The following is a 23,410-nucleotide window of genomic DNA, read 5'->3' as shown; positions in this document are numbered from 1 at the left end:
CAACATTGGAGTAATTATCTTCCCACAATCCTTTGTGACAGCTGTTGACATTGGTAATGACTTAAGACATTGACTTTTCTTTGGAAAATATTTCATAAAGTAGTAGTTGTCATTTATTCTTCCTGTAGAAAATGGGAATTGCATAATGGATAAAGCCAGATGAAATTGGTCTCATAAGTTATCAAATCGGTAAGACCATAGTTTGATGATTATAAATGAAATTGAATTGTACCGGTCTATATTGCTGACAGTTCTACTCTTGCTAAGGCTCAAAATTGGAATTAGAGATTAAAAACCGATAAACAAAGAGATCGTTGTCTCCAGTGAATATAGTGAGATATTAGGAGGTACAACTAAGGGATGATTGATTGAAATCAATAATAGCTAACACAGGAGGAATGTAGTGACATACAATAGAATCAGATAAAAGACAGATTACACATTATTAACGGAAGAAAGAGTTCATCTGAAAGATCCTATCAAGTTAGTTATGACAACAGTGATTTTGAAATAAAATATTATCTAATGAATCGACTATAGATTTTTCAAGCGCAGACATTCTCGGAATAGTTCTCATTCGTCTTTGTTAATTATCTCCTTTTAAAGTATCTGGCAACAAACAAGACATTAAGGATAAATTACATGCCTTCTAACTATAAACTATGCTTCAAAAACACATGGGATTATACTTCGCTAATGACAGGTGCTCGCAAGGCTTTGTGCAACATACATGATATCGTTCTTTTATCCCGTTGAGAGATGATCAAATTAACTGGACATTAAAATATGAGGAAAATGCTACTACTGATAGAGATAATGGTATTGCCGTGTCTAATTATTGCAGACGGTCCAGAAAGAAATGTCAAATGGAAGATACCTATAGGTAAGATTTTTTATCTGGTGATTTTTATCTTATATGGTAATTGGTAATTGTCTTACCGAAACATCAGTTTTTTGTTTTTTTTTTTTTTTTTTTTTTTTTTTTGTTGTTTTTTTTTTTTTTTTTCTCAGATTTTAATTAATTTTTCAAGTGTATGACCTGCTAAAATACTTTTGGGACAACACACTAAGTTTGATTTTCAAGTTCGTTTGTCACTAGAATTTACTTGACCGTGCTTTTGATTGCTAATTGACACACCATTGAGGAGAGGTAGTCAGGTTTTGATTGATAATTGACACACCATTGACGAGAGATAGTCAAGTTTTGTTTTTGTTGATATTTTCTGTTTGCCTTATTTAATGTTCACTTTAAATACACATATAAACCTTAAACGTTTTTTTTTATTTATTTATTTCAGGAACAATAAGAGACCCGAAAGATGCGCTAACATATTCGGGGTTCTATTTCAATGTTCAAAAGCTGAAAGAAGAACGAAAGCCATACGACAAATTCAAACTGTTAACACCACAATTGAACATTGATATGACAAACAGTTTTGAACTGGCACAAGCAAGTAAGTTGGGTACCAAAATACTTATATTAATTTTCCAAATTTCGATAACATGTACATGTGTTTCAAGGAGTAACCTCATATCACTGGCATCAAAATACGTGAGAGGGCATAAAATTAATCGTGTACGAAAAGTACTCAAAATATGTTGAAAAAGAAGCCAAATATAGCATAAAAGGTTTTTGCATATATAGAACAAGGAATGCAGGAATAAGGAGAAAACATTGTGAAAAGGTATTGATTTGAAATATTCAGACTTTTGAAGTGAAAAGGCACGAATATATACAAATATCGTTGTATGATTGCTTTCTAATGTAGGTATAGGCAATCATGTCCGATAAATATTAAAGAAAGAGATGAAACGTGCATTCTTCGGCGTATTTCACTTTTAATCATCCGTACACATGTATGTTTATGTTTTTTTATTATTATTATTATTATTATTATTATTATTAATATTATTATTTACCAAAATATTAAGAAAACATAACAATATATAAAACATTTTAATAATAAGGTCAAACTTTTATTGGGAATTGGTTTTATAAATATTCGAGGATAAATTAATACATGATAAGGTATAGTGTAAAGTCTTATGTTGTTGAAAAAATAATCGCATTAGATGCCATTACACGTTTCTTGTATTTACCGAACACTATTTAAAATACCTCTGATCCGGGTATTTAAAAAAAATAAGACATCGAATAAACAACTACAAGATCATGTATTAGAGAGGTATACATTTTCAAGACAGTATGGAAACATGTTTTGAATTAAATCTTAAAGACATCGAGAAATATATACCTACAGAATTTTACGATTTACAAGTTTATTTTTTTTTAAAAAGCGGATTACTTATTTTCAAAATATCAACCTAATTTCCCATACTACGACTATATCTTTATTTGCCCCGAACACATTAATTAATGTATACATTTAGCGATAGAAAATAAAGTGACGAAATCATGTCTTATTTCAATCCAATATTTTTTTAACGGCAATAACGAAATAAATGCAAATGTGTTTACTTACCGAAAAAAGCGAAAATAAGACTATAACTCAGAAATCTTGCACTCTTATTCAACAATGGATTGTGATTTTTTTTAACTATATTTTGGTCTACATTTCCCAGTATTGCCTATAAATTATTAACATAAATCGTGGCCTTTAAAATGCCAAAATATTAAATTTCTTATCGTCGTTTTTTTCTTCTTCTTCTCATACAATAACAAACCCTTGAATCGTACTAGCTAAGACGGACGTCTCTATCCAATAACACCTCCAATCTCCCTTCCGTTATCAAAACACAATCCCTTGAAATTTTTCAGACAAGATGTAAACGCATAGGCAGTTGATTGACATTTCATTAATTGAATTCTTTGTTTTTAATTATCTGAATATTCTAGCTTACATAGATGAATCCAGAAACAAGAACGGTGTGAACAATTTCCAAACGTCAAATGACTCCACAGTTCAATATTATTTATAACAATCAAATTTCAACTCACTCATTTTTTTATCATTTATTCCGAAAAATTCTGTTCTGGCTTAGTGGAAAGAGAACTGTATTTAAGGTGTACTTTACACCGATACATTTTGTTACAAAAGAATGAAATGAACAAACAAACGTTTTATTCACCTCGCCAATGATCTTTATACCGAATGGGACTTAAGGCCGCAAACATATTATTACATCAGCACAAAAGGCCTAACAAACCCTTGCATCGTACTAGCTAATGTGAAGAATAAAACAAGAATAATTACAGTTTCAGACCCAGATATGAAATCTCTGTTTATAAGGTACTCCTTTGGCTTAATTTATTGTTATGTGTTTAACTATATACAATTAATGCCCCGTCAGTATTGACCTTATTTAATCTAACTGTACTTAGGATTGCCATAGCCTCCTTTTCGTCTACATATAACATTGTACCATTAAAGTAAGCTATCAATCCTATACTAAATTATGCATACGGCTGTAAAAACAGTATAATTCCTGTGATTATGTTGATTATCAAGAACAAGAATTGAGGAAATATCGCATCATTTAAAGTAGATATTAGATAAAATAACATAGATTACTTATCCTATGCGTCTAGACAATTCATTAATTCAGTCATTTGGTGTAATAGGTATTGTTCGAGTTACTTTGATTGCTAAATAAGGCCATCAATAGTCCAGCTGCTACAGGTATAAGGTTTGGCTGAAGGTATCACGTTTATTATTTTTATAAAAATAAAATCTGTCGCGAAGTGGTTCAAATTAAACGTAAATAAGAATAATGAATAAGTGAACAATAGCCACCGATAAAAGGTAAAAAGGAACTAAATACAAATAAAATACAAATAAAAAAAATTAAGATATTAAAAAATATGAGCCCAAATTTTCGGCCTTACGGCCTTCGTCAGAGGTAAAAAGTTTTGAGGATATCGCCAGGTGTTAGTTTTCTCCTTAATACTTTTTAGCTCATATCTAGATCCAAGTTTTTACAAGTTAAAATTCTTAACCTGCAAGCATGTTAGTAGATAGTCATCTTATATCAGTATTACAAATTACCTAATCGTCACGTGTAATGCTGTTCTCTTTTTCCAGGTGCATATGCACTACCAACGAGTCAAGCTTAAAGTATTCTTTGTCAGAATGGTCAGAGACTCGTTTAAATCTCTGATTAGGGCCATTACACAAATTTCGTAGCTTTGTATTGCGGTCTTTAGTTTTTTGTTATTTTTATATGTTTTGTTATATTTTGTTGTTTTGTTTTTTTGTTTTTTGTTGTTGTTGTTTTTTTTTTTTTTTTTTGTTTTTTTTTGTTTGTTTTTTTGTTTGTTTTTTTTTTTTTGTTTGTTTGTTTTTTTTTTTTGTTTTTTATTGTTCTTTCTTTATTACTATTGCTTTTGTTTTATTAATTAGAAAATATATATATATATATATATATAACAACAGTGTAACATCAGTGCATCATATCAGATGAAATATTGATAATATGACACTCTCAGCTTTGATTCTTGGTTAAATATGTTGGTTATGCCAAGACTTGATATAATACAGAGGCTACAATCCAATTACTACAACTTTATACGCTCTAGACTGTTGTAATACACATTGCTTAGGTTTGGGGCAATATTATTTAGTGAGTATCTGTTATATTTATAATCATGTAAATAACCTTTTTTTTACCAATACATTCCTTTGATTGAAACTACAAAAATGAAAATAAATGCAATTTCCAAATAGTTTGGTTTTTTTTCATTTTGACTTAGAGGTCAATCGACCATCAACTGCTTTGGGCTATATTTTTTTATCGGTTCTGAAGAACTAAAACAAACTTAAACATAGGAATATGAAAATGAGTAATTTGAAGATAATCTAACAAAAAAATAGAAGTAGGCTTAAAGGTATTTTGAATATGTCTTGGTAATTTGAGATCGAAGAAACCCTAAACTTTCTCAAACAATTAACAATGCCTCTAATAATTCTCGAAGATGATCGACTCGATTGAATCGGTCAGATCTTGAACAGTTTCGTGGAGTCATGATATCATAGGGATTGGTTGATGACAAAATTTCCATGGTAGTCTTTCATTTTTGCAATGCATACTCATAGAGAAGATGGAAAAACCACTCAGTTACCGGAAATCCCATTACGTTGTGAATAGTATATATATATAAGATACCTTATATTTTATCTTTTTGAAGATTTCTATTAAAATCTCCCTTATGGAACATATGACTTGTGTGTGTTAGTTTCGGTTGATATAACACATTAAATGACATTTCTTGTATCCTGAAAAAAAGAGTAACTAAATTCTTCCGCGTTGTCAGAGATTTAATTTACTACGACATACACCCATTGGGAAATATTTGAAATATGAAAAGTAAGTTTAAACATGTAATGTAAGTGGTTAGTGAAAACTATAAACTTTTATCACTATAACAAAGCCAACATATAAGAATGCAAAATAAAACTTGATGACTTCCATAAACACTATAATCAGTGATATTCAGACACCTTCAACAACTAGGTTGTGTTTACCTACAAATATATGTGAATAGACATAAAACTTATTATTTCAAATATGATATTAAAGTGGTAGACCTAGGGTAAGGGACACAACTCCTAAAACTCATTGGAACGTTTGTATTCAGCAATTTACATCAATTTCATGTATGCATCAAAGAAACATTGGCTGATTTCATTCTGTCTCAAATGGAAGCTTGATAGGCTTTGGTGTAATTAAATATGATACAATCATATCACTGATTTCAAGAGTAATGTCCCCTACAACAGGTCTACTTCCTTAAAGTGCATGTGTAAGTGATAAAATTTTATCATTTTTCATGTAATTGTTTTGCTACTTGTATATTATCAAATATGACGACTCTATAATCAACGTGTCTTTTCTTTTAATAAACATGACGACATATTAAAAAAAAGATTTGTCATATAAGTGAATATTTTATGTTTATATTTATGCCGATGTAATTTATTTCTGAGTCTAGACTATTCATTAACTCGTACGTTGACGGTAAAAGTATTTAGACAGCTTCATCACGACCTAAGATTGGCTATTCAATCCAAGTTTATATCTGTTCATTGTATCGAAAATATTGATAAATGAACGTAGTTGCTTTCCGGAGGTAAAACATAATACTTCGCCACTTCATGTGGTGGGACATAAAAATGATATTGATAAACAAATCTTTCAGAGTACTACTGTATGAAACTCGAAAATATAAAAGATATTTATTTGTATTTTTATATTTTATTCGTTTTCCTACAGATACAATGTATGCACTATATGCACTTTGTACTAAATATTCAGCAGCGAACAGTAACACATTATTACAAACTTCAGATCGACTGTTTTAAGTCGAGATGCATATGGCTTGATGTCATAGTATACTGATATGAAATGACTAGTGGGAGATCAAGCTTATGTTTCAGTAACCAAATCTTTCCACAAGTATACTACCAGCGATGAGTTTACATGGAGGACTTGTCTGTGGCACTTAAATATGGTAAAAACCATCTAGCGTCGAACATGTTCTATGACTTTAAATTGGAGTATTGTATCTTAACTTTTAGATAAAAGCCCCATCCTAACATATAAGCTGCTTTATGTCTAGACTAAGCTGCTTTAAAACAATCAGTGATTCGATCTTTATAGTGGTTTTGGGATCCTCTCAATCACTGTTTTTGCAAGTGCTACTTCAGCACTTATTTTATACTGTATTACGACAATCCACAAGATTATTTGTCAAAAGGTTGTTCTGACTATAAATGTGGAATTGAGTTACAGCGAATAGAAGTTTCAAATATGCTATTAGTCTGATGTTAAGAACTATGATCTAAAGTCATTCTGTATGAAAATGTTACGATGTAAGTTGTTTTGATATTCATTACATAATTTTATAAATACTCAAGACTATATACATTTATCCAACTGAAAACCAAAGCAAGAAAAACTGTAAACATTGATGGGTTGAATTTCTGAAGATGTTTAAGAACTAAAAGCTTCATAATAACATTTTTAGTTTTAATACTATAAGGAATTTGAGGTACTGATTGATCACCAACAATTTTACGGCTGTCAAAAAAAGCGATGCTCAGAACTTTCAGTGACATATTACAAGTGTAATCATCAAGACGAAAACGAGAATAACCATTATTACGATTCCATTCTATCTGAGCAAAATATTCATACGTTATATGCATATACTTATACAAATCGCTTTTAATACTGTTTAAAGGAGTGTAAAGACCCTTGAAACCTATAATTACTGTTAAAAAGTACTTGCTACATGTAGCTATGATATTAAAAATGTATCAAGATCTGAAGTCACTTTTTTAGTTAATTTCTAAAATCAAAATAACGTAGGGTTTGTTTCTGCAATGAATAATTCGAATAATTAGAGAATGGCTGAAATATTGGGAACTAATATACTCACAACAAAACCCATATACTTATACACTTTTTTACCAGCAACGGTTAAAGCTCTGCTGATTTAAATCATTACTTAACTATATATGTTTCTGATGTTCAAATTTAATCTAGACTTACATGCTCCAATTTCTTTTTATTGCTCTTAGTAGAATTCCAACTAAGGATAATGCAAAATGTGATTTATGGGTGAAACGCCTACATATTTTTTTTTTGATATAATGTTTGAATTACTATAGTAAACAGAAATTTACATTCGGTTTTACATATCACCAGTGTTCTCAGTAGATAAAAATTATATTGAATGCACTGTAAATTTCAAAATTAAGGGAAATAACGCAGTAAATGACACTCAATACAAAAGAATATATTGTATTATTAATGATGATTATCGCCGAAGAGCAGACAGACTGGAAGAAATAATTACACATTTCATTATATAAACCCATAAAATAACTGAATTCACAAAAATGATAATATGTAGCCTCTTTTGGATGTATAACATTTTTTCAAATTTTGCATGATTCTTACAAAGACAGCTACTTAAATGTTCATCAATATTAGTTAGTATTTTTTCCTTGTATATGTTTTTGTTTTTCCTATGCTTATTTGACGTTTCTATTTCAAATTTCAAGATAACTTATTCTACATACAGACTTTATTTTAAATCTTCATGCCTTGGACTTATTTTATCTTCATTCATTTTCAATACAAATAGAAAGACTTGTATTTATTTAAATGAATGTATAGGAAAAATATTTACTTCACGGCTATACTGGTCGTGATTGTCAAATTATACTACCCAAAGAGCAAAACATCTGTTATTGATGCATGGACAATTTACCGTACGATTTATTTTCTTCCTGCAGTGTTTAATAAGAATTAATATTCTCTTTGAAGATTCTTCTTGTCCCGCAAAATGTCCGTAAATATCCTTGTCAAGGCCAAACTGAATGTAACTCAATGTCGGTTTTCATTGATTAAGAATTCACTAATTCACTACAGTTACAATAATTTATCTATTTTGTATTCAATATTCAATACGGTAACAAAAAACACTTTCTATTGTCTGTAAAAGTAAGGGCGTAATTGGTACCGTACATATCATAAAGCAAACTAATGTACTAGAATTACTGGTTAAATGCATTATTGTAACCTGCTGCGGTTATAAGCTTAACAGTACTGTCACTCTAAATAACCATTCTGTCCAATGTTTAAACATATATTTTCTTAAGCATGCGAAATTAGTAATTTACTTTTCTCACTTATATTGATTTTTGCATACAGCATTCACTTTTTATCAACATTTGACATTTTATTTTATTTTAATTTTTTTATTATTACTTATTAATTTCTTATTATTATTATATGATTATTCGATTACCTATATCGTTATCGCGATATAATTATATTGTTATTTGAATTGTGTATTTTGGTAAGGGTACAGGTAAATTAGGTAACGAAACATGACGACGAAATTAAGAAAGAGAATCAGAAAACGATAATTCGTTACTATATTGATAGCAATGTTTTATCGAATGTTCCCAGTGAAATAAATTTCGATAATTCACACTGTGAAATAAATTCGGTAATTTCCCTCGGACTTTCTCCCGTCAAAACGTCACAACTCCAAAATCAATCTGCCTTTACAATATTTGAAATTTATGTTGAAAATAGCAACGAATAATCGATGAAATCTATATGATAAATAGGATAATCAATTGGTTATAGTGAATAACCAAAAATGATCACTCATGCCAAGCAGTAAGATTTAAATCTAGGCGTTCTTCGGCACTCGTGATCATATTTTGGTTATTCACTCCTAGAACTCTAACAAATAGGCTTCGGGAACAGGGTTATGTTGCTACAATATTGAAGTCATCACTACAGAAGTTTTATGTTCGTCATCATGAACTCGTGGATCGTAATGGTGTATCCATCAGCACCATGAAAACTGTTTATTCAACGGGTCATAGTTTTCCTTTCCTCGTTTGTCTGCCCCGATCTTGACTTTTTATGAGCAACTCGGCGGGTGTTCCTAGAAAACAAGAGGACGCTTACCCTACCGGTGCACCTGGTCCATGCTCCCAGTTTTTAGTGGAGTTGCTAATTTACTTTTGTTACTTTGTATGTATGATTTTAGTTACTTTATGTTCTTTGTTGTGTATGTCTGTTTTCCATGTCTGGTCTTTGTCCCTGGATTACATTCTTTTGATTACCGCTATAACATTGGTTCCCTTGATAAGAATTATCCCTTGATAGGATAATCCAATTAATTATCCTAATATTATTTATTCTATCTCTTAGTTCAATGTACAATTATAATGTAACTCTAGCTCTGCAAAGTAAAAAATGCTTAATCACAAAATCTGTCAATTAAAAATACTTTTCAATCACACAGGATACCGAAATTAAAGAAAGACCTATTCTTAAGTAGAACTTGATAATCCAAATCGTACCTTGATACCAAAGGTTTGTGCTGTATTTTTTTTTCAATCTTCTCCGTTAGAAGTTTCTACAAAGAGAGTTTTTCATTCTTCTTGTTCCTGAACCGTATAAGTCGGTAATGGTTTCTTTGCTTCACACTTCACCTTAAACAAATAAAAACAACAAAGGCTAGAGGATTGTGACTTTGTATAGGCGCAAAAGATGACATGATATTTATTTAGTTTGATTAGTCCTATGCAAATAACCACATGTAATAACAGAATCAAACTTTAATTATCAACTGTTTCCTGTTTGTAAAATATACCGTGTGTTCATTAATGCGCAACTTAAGAACCACTATTACAATGAAACTGCAATGTGACTAAAGTTACTAATTGAATCACATCATCATATACGTTATTTGATTGTTCAGTTTATTGCTCCACACTGAACAGTTCACACAATTTATTCTTTATTACTTATTTGAATCACTGTCACCGTGAAAGTTAGACATCAAATATCTTTAATGTCTCATTGTATGGCCTAACGTGAATACGAAATATGCAGTTTAAAAGTGGAATTGTATTGGATAGGAAAATGAGAGCAAACCATTTGGGGGGGGGATTTACGTGTTGGAAATCAGTCAAAGGGTATTTTTATATACATTTGAAGGTTATATATTTAATAGCTTTGTATGTGCTAGACAAATCTCAAGACAGTCCTGATTGTAATTAAAACATTATCGCATGCGTTAAAATACGATGAGTTCTAGTAGATATTTCATACATTCAATGATCAAAGGCTTAAAAAGCAGAAACGCTAGAGTTTTATCTCATAGCTTAAACCATAAGCAACCATCGATCAACACCTAGTCAACGTAGTTTGTTTGAGGAATTGTTATCTATGTTAAGTGCCTGTTCTTCTAGTATTTCTTTTTTAATTTGAACATCATCCCTTGTAACATTTCGTTCTTTTCATTTTTTTCTAATCATCTATTTTATAAAGTTGATTTTTATTTGTAAACTATACCATTTTTGCGATTTCCATGGCATGATTTAAACATAGCGAAGTTTTGTTTTGTCTATATTATCAACAAGGACTTGCTGTAAATGAACTTTATACAATCAATGACATGTTTCTACAGTTTATGATATTTATACAGGTTGAAGTAATTCGTGTTGTTAACGTCAAAATAAGCCATATTATTTAAACTTCACAAATGGAACGGAATAAAACTTGTTTTGTTTTTGTACTATGAAATGATTTTACTTTATAGCAAGGATCTAAATGACATAAAGTCGTGAATAGTATAAAAATAATCTCCAGATTCATCAGTGTAATGCAGAAAAATCAGGCTTTAAACACTGCTGGAGTTGTTTAAATTAAATGTTAGGAATTATTTCAAACCCTGGAATGATTAATATTTTGAGAAATTGCAATTTTGCAGTTGGTTTTTCATATTTGACGTTCTCCTAATAGAGTCATTTTTTCAATGTAATTGAATAATATTTGTTTTCATTAAGAAGGACAATGAATATCGGTGCATTTCCCTTAAGGATACATTGAAAATATAATTATACAAATCATATCACTATAAATATTACGCTTGCAACGGAAATGAGAGCTATTGTATTCCAACTTAAGGAGACAAAGAGGGTATTCATATTTGTGGAACATGATTGAAGACAAAGAAGTAGAAACGAAAATTGATAAAGCAACTAATTAAATTCAGTTACTTCGTATGGGGGAACTTTTCTTCTTTTTAATTGTTTTTTGGTGGTGGGGGTGTTCTCTATACAGACGTACAGAAAACAACGACAGCTTGATTCAAAAGGGATTGATTAAAATAATGCAAATTTTCCCCTTCCCCAACAAATTAAACCAAGAATATCTTTAAGGGATATAACTCTTACAAATCATTGGACACCAGCACACCAAATGTATGCACAATACATATACATAAATAATTCATCTTTTATATTAAATTATCATTTGAATATACACTAAAATACTGAATGTTTAAAGCATTTAACTGATATCGAAAATCTCAATACTTTCCCCACAAAAATGTATTTGTGTGCCACTGGTTTGAATAAAAAAAATGTTAAAGCTGTTTATTCAGAAACTTGACCAGAAACGAAACTAACGTTAAGTAACGTTATCTTATTAATCTTTTGATAATATATAAATATTGGCGAGCTGCAATCTACATATTTACAATCCTTATTGCAGGCGATACAAAATTTCTTACAATAGGGTCATTGATGGTGTCTTATACGTCGTTATAAAAAGGAACGAATACTCTCATGATCTTCTTTTTCTATCTAATTTATAGAGTTTAGCTTTTACAGAAAAACAAATCGCAATTAAGCTGAACATATTTTGCAACTAATTCTGAAAAGCTGGTGTCTGCACACCTGATGCCGACTGATCATTTTACAAGGCATTATCTTTTGTATAATTCCTTTTATACTAGTTTTTTTAACAGGCACTGGGTACATTTTGAAGCAAAAAGCATTAGTTATATATATTTTTATATTTCTTGTCATGATCATTGCAGAATACCTCATATAAATGTTTTGTATTTTATCAATGTTATGTACGTTTCGTTTGATTTTTTATTGCTCCCGGCATTTTGTTTTGTCCACGGATGCCGTTTCGGTTTTTCCCAAAATTGAAGCTTTATATGCATTATCTGTATAGTTTCAACTTTACCCGAAATTTTGTTGATTTCTCATTTCTTTAAAACATATTTAAGGGAACATATTGCACTAGACCTGATAAAATGTTTAACTAGTTAAAATGATATATGCCTGAGTAATTACAAAACTATTTTCAATTTTCAACGCTTTATTAACACGATTTATTGAATCCAACTACTATTTAAATTCAATGTTTCGTTAATTTTTTTTTTTATATTACGAAAATTTTCAATCGGAAAAAAATCACGATACTAGTTTCTAATTCCTGAGTCCTAAAATCGTGGTTTTTTTTTTGTTTTTTTTTTTTTTTCTTTTTTTTTTTTAATTTTCTCAATTCTCCATCATCAAACACAACTACTGACTCAAGCTTCCGATTTATAACAACAAACTGTGTTGCAATTCCAACAGCCGGTGATTTAATACATTTAATCTCCCAGATTTCGATTGACTTTAGTGAACTAGTTGTTTGTCTTTATTATACAGAAAGATTTATTATCGTTCAAGACATTCCATTCTTCATATTCTTCCAACCCATCATTAGGAAATGCATTTGCTAGATTGCATTGAGCATAGAAATAAAATGATCACTATTAATGCGTCATAATAAGAATATGGTATGGTATTTTCTTATATAATTGGACAATTTCTTTCCTAAAATGGAGAGAATATGTGTTGTTTTATATGCATTTGTTTTCTTCTGTTTGAGAAATACAAAATTACATTATATTACATTTCATACAGAATTAAAGAAGGTATTATCCTGAATGCAATTTGGTTCTTTATTTAGGTTTAATAAAGCATTATGAATTATGTTCTTTACCTATCAACAAAAACTGTTATTTTGGATTTGCATTTTACAATAGTTGAGACAATAAAATTCATCGAATACCTTGCCCAAAATATACAATGTACTCGGTTTGCAAAATGTTAACAGAATGTAATGGTAAACAGCCTATGAACTGCTTTGTCCCCCAAACTTAGCAGAACTCTTTTTTTATAATAAAAAAAAAACTTATTCACATATCAGGGTTTTTTGTCTACAAATTATGAAGTGCACATACATAAGGATTGCACTGCTTTTGAAGTTTTGCCTTTTTCATGAAACTTGAACTAAAATAGCTTAAAACAGCCCTCGTCATGCATGCTTTCAATTCATAATATCTCATTATATTTACTGTCATGAGCTAAATGAATGCTTGCCTTATAAATAGATATAAATACTCAAATATGAATCAAACTTATCTCCTCTAGCAGTGACAAATGATTTCAAATAAATACTTAAGCTAGATAATATATGGTTTATTTCGGTTCTAATATTGAATAAACAAGGAAGTACATGTATTTTATTGCAATAAATACTCGATACTAAAGACCCAGATAGTCCTAAGGGAAATTGTGCTGATATTTATGTTTAACATATACATATAATGTTCATTTTATTTTATTATTGTAATCTATTTTGATTTGATGCATTAAGTAATCAGTTCTTATATTATCTTAAACTAGAAAAGCCTTGAGCAATTCTTACTAGGTCGTACCTCTCGCTACCTGCCCAAGAATTCATTAGCAAATCAACTCGGCGGGTGTTTCTAGAAAACCAGAGGACGCTTACCCTACCGGTGCACCTGGTCCATGCTCCCAGTTTTTATTTGAGTCCGAGTTGCTCATTTGCTTTTGTTACTTTGTATGTATGTTTTTAGTTACTTTATGTTCTTTGTAGTGTGTGTCTGTTTTCCATGACTGGTCTTCGTCCCTGGATTACAGTCTTTTGATTACAGCTATAACCTTGGTTCCCTTGATTACTCTTCCAAATACCAAGTGATTCAGAATGAAACGAAGATTCACAATGGCATCATCTGAAGAATAAATTGATAAATATTTCATCGAAATTCATTCAGTGGTTTTAGAAAAAATACTTTAAAATATTTCCCGCTTGAAAATTCATATGGGAATAAACAACTTCAAATAATAATTGTTACAGTGAAACTACACCAAACCGGACCCTTCCTTTCAAACCGGCTGTTTTCAAAAGTTCCGGCCGATATACCTTAAAACCTGTGTGTTTTGTCTTCAATAGACCGGCCACCCCCTAAAACCGTACATCGGCCGGTTTTTTACAGTTTTAGTTACATTCTTCAAATAAAAACAACCTCTCAATTACGGCCGCCCGGTTATTGTTCACCTGAATTAAATGTGTCAACAAAACTGTAATGATTACGTTATATTACATAGTTAATAATTTATTCACTGATCGGTTTGCATTTCATCAGTTGGCAGATGATAAGTGGACAGTAGTTCAAACAACCAATTTAATCCAGATATTACATTTTGTCACTGGTTAGTTGTTAATTGGTATGTGCACACGTCCGGCAACTCGAGTCATTTAATAGTACTATCTTTACGATCTTTTAACTCTCAATTAATGTGACCTGTACCCGAGCCAAAACAACATAGGGGTGAAATTATTAGACTTTGTTGATAGGTAATTTACGAAAATGATACAAATAATTAATTACATGTACCATCAATAACCCTTTTGCTCTTTAGTACACATACTTTCAAAACCGTGAACATTATTTTGTCGGCAGTCCCGTTTGTAAAATCAAGGTGTAGGGTTATAGAACACATTAATGGAAACAGCTTTTAGAATGCATTGCTATTTTTCACAAAACTGGCTACCCCTATAAACCGGCCACTTTTTTCTTGTCCCAGTGGTGGCCGGTTTGGAGAAGTTTCACTGTATATCAATTGACGAATCGTGGTAGTAATAGAACGAAGAAAATGAATGCTTTGCTAAACTCTCCTAATGACAAAATATGAACACATACATATAGTCAATCTAAAGATCTTTATTTTGCGTCGGTGTCACAAAAAGTCGTAACTGTGAAATTGATCGTAAATCATGACGTCACAATGCTATTTTAGTTTATGACGTCATTACTTACGATCAATTTTACATTACGACTTTTTGTGAAACTGACGCCTGAAAAATTCTGATATCATTGAAGTGCGTTCAATTTTCTTAATGAGAAACAAATAAATATAAAATAAATTCCTTTAAAGATTTCTTTCCTTAAAAAATATTTAAGGAAGCCTACACAATCGCAAATTTACAAAAATATAGTTTATCCACATCAATATTTGATTTGGAACCACAAGAATCTTATTTAGTGTAGCTTGTATTCTTATCATTAAAAATACACGTAGCTGACAATGGCTACCTAAAAGTAAAACACAACGAGCATCGCCTTTAAATTCATATCATAATGATTTTTTTTTTTTTTTTTTGTTCATAGAACCATTTATTTCTATTGGATTTCTGTATCATAAATCATGATGAGAAGTATAGAGTAATTATATGTCAATTTATTTTCTATTTGATTTGAGTTCCTCCTGGGAAATTACCGAACTCGTCGCTTAGTACAAAAATGAATTATGTATGAGAATTCAAATTTTACCGACATAGCCATTTTTGATAGTATAAAATTTGAAGCATATTATCCTGGGATAAATAAAATAACGAGAGTTTTTAAACTTTTTTCCTATGTACGATTTTTTTTTTAAAATGACGTAGCTCTTTAACTATGGTAATCAATTCTAAAAATGTCTTTCCCTATCATAAGAATTCACATTCGAGGTCTCTACAATTGATGCTTTGGTTTTGGTAGGTCGCAAAGTAAAAATAAAAACATTTGATATGGAATTGAAATAACAAAAAATCAGTTTTCCTCTACTGCAGATGACTTTTACTTCTATCTATGTACTTAATATTGTGCTTTTCCTCTTATTCATTACATGTCAAAGGTAGAAACTATATTTTCTTTCTATTATGTGCATATTTTCTTTTCAATACCTGCCTTTGCTTTGGTTATTTGATTGATCTACATAGATATTTTGAAAAGCAGAGAATCTTATCCTTTAAAAAAATCAAGGTTTCTCCTGTTTTTTACTTGTTTCTTTTGTTATTTTTTTATATCATATATGTTTCACATGCCAAAGGACGAACTCTAAATCTGAAACAGCTACATTAAATGTATTCACAAACACAGTAAATCTCTCGTTTAAATGCATCGTATTTTGTTGTTGTTTTATTTTTTTTATTTTTGTTTTTATTATTATTATTTTATATAAACTCTGAAAGATGACAGGGAAATACAGACGTCATTACTTTGATTTAGGAAGGATATCCAGAATCTGCTTTCATACAAAGAATGTGAAACCTGAAAGTACAAGTAGTAGAAAAAACAGTGTAACGGAATATCAGACTAAAATGTGTCAAGAATTTATACCATTAGGGCGTAATGTGAACATACCTTAAATTGATCCTGTTTTAGGTCCTCTGCTTAACAGGCTTGGCGACGCAAATTAGTCGCCATTCTCAAAACTCTTTATAATTTGTCTACGGTAGTTGTCAGTTAATTTGTCGGTCCTATAGGCGATAAATCGTCTCATATGCCGGTCTTAAAATGAATAAAACATTAACTATATACATGAACTACGGTGCAAATTGGAACGGAGGTTACATTATGACATTATTAAGGTGCCTTTACTTACAATTACTCCAAATAATGACACCAATTTGTCTTACTCAATTACTAAATAAACTCAATCAGCGATTTTCTAAAAAAAGGGGGGGTATTTTTCTTTTGTGCTTTACTTACAAAATAAATCTGGAAATGGGGGCTTTAAAAGTGAAGTGAATGTTAAATTGTCAATCCTGTAGATATATTTTGATGTTATATTAACTGAAATTATATGTTTTAGATTGCAATGATTAAAATTTCAGATTACATACTATGCCATCTATTCAATTTTTTGATATTGCAAAATGGGTGTTAAATTGTTTAATGAGATGTTGAAATGTATATTTGAAGACTTAACGCATAAATTAAAATTGTAGTTAAGATATGCAATGACAGAGATAAAATAGTTTTGTTTTTGTTTTTGTTTTTGTATTTTTTGTTTTTGTTTTTGTTTTGTTTTTGTTTTTTTTTGGGGTTTTTTTTTTTTTTGCCATGTGAATGAAAATTGATGTATTTCCTTTTTTTCAGTTTGCGAGTCTATGTCCAAAGGTGTTTTTGCTTTTTTTGGAACCAAGTCATATCGTTCGCAAGGCATTCTTACATCATATTCTGACAAGTTCCATATGCCTTTTCTGACTGTAAGTTCCGTTCTAGAAACAATGTCTGGGAGATATGAAATCCATATGAAACCACCACTGACAAGGGTGCTCAAAGACATGCTGGTTTACCATCAGTGGAATAATATTTCCTACGTATATGATTCGGATACAGGTAAAAAAGTTTACCTCTTCGTTCATACATGATTAATTGTTAGTTGTTATGGTATGTGTTATGTATTAAAGTAATGTATTATTATTGACGCAGACCATATGGAAAAGCGTGCGTATTAGACATTATCTGTATGTTTTGGGGGGTCATCGAACGAACGTGAGTTTTCAGGATCCAGACCATATGGGGATACTTTGAAAAAGAGAAATCGTTTTAGAAATTGGTAAATATAATCAAAATTATTTACTCGTTTCATATTTCATCGTCACATTTAAGTCCATATCTTTCTCTAAATGAGAACAAGTATTCAAAAAAAATATAACAGCACAGCGATGCATTTCCAAGATTAATGTTATTTAAGTAAATCAATCCCTCATATGCAAAGCCAAAAGTCATATCAAAACACACTGAATGTGTATTGGTTTTGACGATGTAGAAATCTCTAAATAGTCACTAAATTACTAAATTAACTACGTTTTACAATTTAAACGAAACAATTTGAACATATATTATTTGATGACGCTTAAATATAAGTTGTATTGAATGAAGTTGTTTACGACAATTAACATTTAAAATCTGATAATCAATCGCTTTAAAATATGTCATGTAAACAATGCTAACTCGTATAACTGTTACTTGTGAATATAATAGCATTAAAACCTATGATTTTTCAACACTGTATACTTCTATTCCCCATACTCAATTAAAATCCTGACTTAAAACATTATACATAGTTGTTTTTCCAAAAAGATGGTACACCTAGATACAAATATATAGTTCTTGGTAGAGATTCCTCATACTTTGTAAGAAATACAACAAACGGTCGGCATTCCAATGGGAACAAATTGTGCTACTTTACTTGCTGACCTATTTCTTCACTCCTATGAAGCTGACTTTATAGCTGATTTGATCAGACAGAAAGAATATCGTTTGGCTAGATCCTTTAATCTCAGTTTCCGTTATATAGATGATGTATTATCTTTAAACAATCCTAATTTCGGGAGTTTGATACATCGCATCTACCCAAAAGAACTTGAGATAATGGATACTACAGATACTGTGAAGTCAGCTTCATATCTTGACCTACACATAGAAATCGATGGTAAAGGAAAACTATTGACCAAACTTTACGACAAACGTGATGACTTTTCATTCACAATTGTCAACTTTCCTTTCATCTGTGGCAACATCCCTTCGGCTCCTGCGTATGGAGTGTTCATATGTTATGCCAGAGCTTGCCGAAACTACGCAGACTTTTTGTATCGCGCTAGAACTCTAACAAATAGGCTTCTGGAACAGGGTTATGTTGCTATGTCGTTATGATGTATCCATCAGCACCATGAAAACTGATTTATTCAACGGGTCATAGTTTTCCTTTCCTCGTTTGTCTGCCCCGATCTTGACTTTTATGAGCAACTCGGCGAGTGTTTCTAGAAAAGCAGAGGACACTTACCCTACCGGTGCACCTGGTCCATGCTGCCAGTTTTTAGTGGAGTCCGAGTTGCTCATTTACTTTTGTTACTTCGTATTTATGATTTTAGTTATTTTATGTCCTTTGTTGTGTGTGTGTGTCTGTTTTCCATGTCTGGTCTTTGTCCCTGGATTACATTCTTTTGATTACCGCTATAACCTTGGTTCCCGTGATTACTCTTTCTACACAATGGCAGCGTTAATACAAAAACGTCGGAAATATCAGAATATATAACACAGAGATTCAATGTGTCCCTTCAAATCTGGTCTTTTCCTTAATTAACTCAAAGATACCATGCTGAAGCAATACAATGCCCAGGAAGTTTATTTACATTATGGCGGATTACGCCATTATTTTTTATATACTTCGAGCAAATCGATTTTTCATCATATTTTTAAGGTCTCAGTATCGTATTAATTTTCCCATAGACTTCTATAGTGAAGTGCATATTTTTAGGATTTTTTAAAAAATATGTAAATTGATTCAATAAAACTTTCACTTATGTAGCATTTCTAAGGACATGTGAAAAAATAATTTCCCGCAAAGGAAATAGGGTGAGTCCACGAAGATTGGACAGAAAATTAGTCTTGAACTATAAATAGCCATTTTCCCTACTTTCACTTTCGTTTTGCACTCACCAAACCAACCTTTTCAGTGGAACATTTTTATGATATTATGTTAGATTTTCTTTTAAAAAAGTTCTTCATCTTACAGTGTGATGTTTGCTCTATTTTTTAAGTCATTGTTCATGTCTTTTGACAAAACATCAGTTTGTAGAGAGGCAAAAAGAAAATGCACTATATTATTATGGCATCCATGTTTTGACGTACACCCGCTCAGGGATATGCAATACGATACTGGTACCTTAAGTGCAGTCACACAAACCGGCAAGGTATTTGATACCAGGTTTTATTGAAAATAGTATGTCTGTCTGTCTGTCTGAATGGCTGCCTATACGTCCATTCGATAACGTAGGAACTGATCATTTGAATTTTACTCAAAATATATTTATTGGTAAAATAAAAGACAGATATAGTTTATAAAACACAATTCTTTTCTCCCTGCAGTAATACTTTTTAAACACCTTCCACGCCCCTTTGTTTTGTTTATAGTTGTGCATAGTTCACATCAAGAACGTGGTGGATACTATTTTATGTCCCATTTTTTCAGATCACATTTGGTTTTCAGTTTAAAGAGTATAGTAATAGCCAACTAGATTTTCTATATAATTCACGTTAAGATATCATGAAGAATAAAATCTCGATTTAAGAAGTTTTTCATTCATTTTCTTTATGACAATTGTCAAATGTAATCGAAATATTTTCCAAAGTACCAATTATAATACTACATTGTATTTAAAATTATTAAAAGACAGTGGGTTCTCTAAATAATTCAAGTAGAAAGAGTAATCAAGGCAAACAAGATTCTAGTGGAAACCAAAAGAATGCAATCCAGGGACAATGACCAGACGGGAAAAATAGACAAACACAACAAAGAACATAGAATAACCAAAATAACACGTACAACGCATCGAAAAATTTTACAAAATGGCAAACTAAATTCTCTAGGTTATTCAAGTTACAGGTACAATAAAGCCCCAATTTTAGAAGTTTTCCATTTATTTTTTATATTAAAATTGCCAAATGTATTCAAAACGTATCTATTGTAAGTACTACTAAACAAAACTACTCCATACGCAATTTTTACTGAAACATAACTACTCATGGGGATTCAAAAAGGAAAAATTATGTCAATTTTGGCAATTTCTTGGTAAAGAGATACATAATTAGTATAAAAGTGATTAATAGTTAGTGTTTTCCGCAACTTCATTGATACCTTGGTATTTAGCTTTATTTTGATACTTATATATGTTAAGTTTCTCCATTATGGTTTGAAAGAATGAGACGTTCGAACAAATGAGCCACACAAAATGTTGGACTTTTTGTATCAGTGGGGTAAGATGTAGGCTTACACTGAAAAGAGCGAGCTCGTAAATATTCTCTGGCCATAAATTGCATGATGTGTAGTAGTTGTTGTCCTTGTAAGAATCATACAAAATCTGGAAAATGTGATACACCCCAAGAAAGGCTACATATTTTTATTTTTGTAATTAAGTTGTTTTATGGGTGTGTATTATGAAATGTGTAATTATTCATTCCAATCTGTCTGCCGGGGATTATCAACATTGAAAATCTAGTAGATTTTATTGTATTTGAGTGTCATTTACAGAACAATCTCCCTTAATTTTGAAATCTACAGTGCATTCTATATAATTTTTGTCTGCTATGAGCACGGGTTATATGAAAAACCAAATGTTTATTTCTGTTTACTAAAGCATTTTAAACAAAATATCAAAAATAGAAATATGTAGGCTTTCCAACCATGTATCACATTTTGCAAGATTCTTAGCTGGAGTGCTACCTAACATGTAAAGGTATCTGAAACTCATTATGAAATTGATGAGTGGTAGAGCACTGGACCCTTTCAATCCTTGTACTATATTGTTTCTGTCGATACCTGGCTTCTTTTTATTGTCATTGCTTTTCTTGTGATTTTAAGTTGTAGCAAAGCTCAAATCAAGTTATTCATATTTTCATTTGAATAGATATTTCCTATTCAATGTCTGATAAACTCTTTTAGACTTGACAACACTAGTGAAGCCCCTAGGAAACAATCCGCATTTCTACCAAATCCATTTAAGGATTTTCGAGAAAGATTAATTTGTCCCAGAAAATGTCTCAATTTATTTGTTTAGTAATAGGTTTTCTATAAGGCGATTTTACAGAATAAATGTTTGTGAGACAGGGAAAACTCGAAGATTTATTTGTACTTGATCGTTAATTGCGGATATAAATGTGATTTCTGTCTTCTACATAGTAATAATCTTTGAGGAAAACTGTTTGGAGGAAAACAGTTTTTAGAACCTTTCAAGAAAAGACATTGAATTTGACATTTAAAGTTAAAACGGAAATAACAAATTGAAACTTAACGAGAGAAAGCTAGTTTAGAATTAGATTATATTGTTAGAGCTGTTCTAATTAGGTTTAGGAAACCTGGCACCAAACAATAAATTGCAGTTTTATTACAAATGTGTGTGCGGAAATTCCTAATCTACTGCGCCATATAAATGATCATGACTCTCCTGGGATTTGGTTTAATCACCAAGACGGGGGGCTTAAGGTTTGGTAGAGAAATGGCTTTCCCGTAGTCCAAAAATCCATTTTATAGCGTGTCTGAAAAGGAAACTTGCACAAACAAGAATCACTTTCAACCAATATATACACATTTCTCTTTAAATGCATTTCCAAAATGTGATAAATAGAGATTTCAACATACTTAAAATTCGGTATTTCCTGTTTCCAAAATTCAGATTTGGTATGCATTACTTCATAATTTTTTGCTTACTTTAATTTCATATGTGTCTGAAAAAAGATATATATGCATCGTACGCCTAGCAAATTGAAATCGAATCATTTGTCTGATACGTTGTTTCCTTTCATACATCTAAACATGTGTCATGATCTTTCCTTTAAAAGGCAAATATAATTTTAAAATCATTATCATGATTCTTATATATTATTTAGGATTAATGAGATATCAAGAACTACGGGAATTTCTGGAAGACGAAGAAGTTCCATTTAATATAAAGGTACGACGCCTGCGTGATATCAGCAAGGCCCATGACGATTTAAGGTTAATAGACCAAAGCGAGACCAAGTTTGACACTAGATACATTTTACTCGATTTGGAGGCGGATGAATCGTATGAAATCTTGCTTAAGCAGGTAATAATAGTATTTTCTTAAACGAAGTATTACTTGATATATATAATCATATATTTAAAACAAAACAATCTAAAGTTCTTCCGAAGGATTTTTACTGCAGTAGAACATTTATATTTTGTAGCAAGCCTTTCTTGTAGGTCATTGGCATTTTTACAATTTAGTTTTACGGCTCTTTATTTTTTTATTCCAATTATTGTTATAGTACTTCCGGGGGTTAAGTCATTCATCATATGACTTTAATAGTGTACTACCATGATAAAAGCCTAAAATTGCTACAATGTCAGGGGAATTTTTTTTATTGAACTTGAGTAATCTGGACAAATAGTTTTATTCCAAATAGTTT

General features: G+C 30.8%; 1 protein-coding gene across 1 annotated transcript in view; it reads left to right on the top strand.

The window, feature by feature from the left end:
• Positions 1–348: 348 nt before the first annotated feature.
• The window catches only part of LOC148604825 (glutamate receptor 2-like), a 35,890-nt gene continuing 12,828 nt past the window's right edge, over positions 349–23,410 (top strand). The window contains exons 1-4 of the mRNA XM_088550047.1: positions 349–883; positions 1,299–1,454; positions 17,573–17,815; positions 22,868–23,067. Of these exons, the coding sequence (XP_088406173.1) occupies positions 787–883; positions 1,299–1,454; positions 17,573–17,815; positions 22,868–23,067 (696 nt within the window). The 5' untranslated portion in view covers positions 349–786. The remainder of the gene's footprint in view (positions 884–1,298; positions 1,455–17,572; positions 17,816–22,867; positions 23,068–23,410) is intronic.

This window comes from Perna viridis, chromosome 10, assembly GCF_037379345.1.
Source record: "Perna viridis isolate PV_CMFRI_1.1 ecotype Kerala chromosome 10, ASM3737934v1, whole genome shotgun sequence".
Lineage (NCBI taxonomy): Eukaryota > Metazoa > Mollusca > Bivalvia > Mytilida > Mytilidae > Perna > Perna viridis.
Note: the sequence above shows the minus strand (reverse complement) of the source record. Positions and strands in the feature narration are given on the sequence as shown.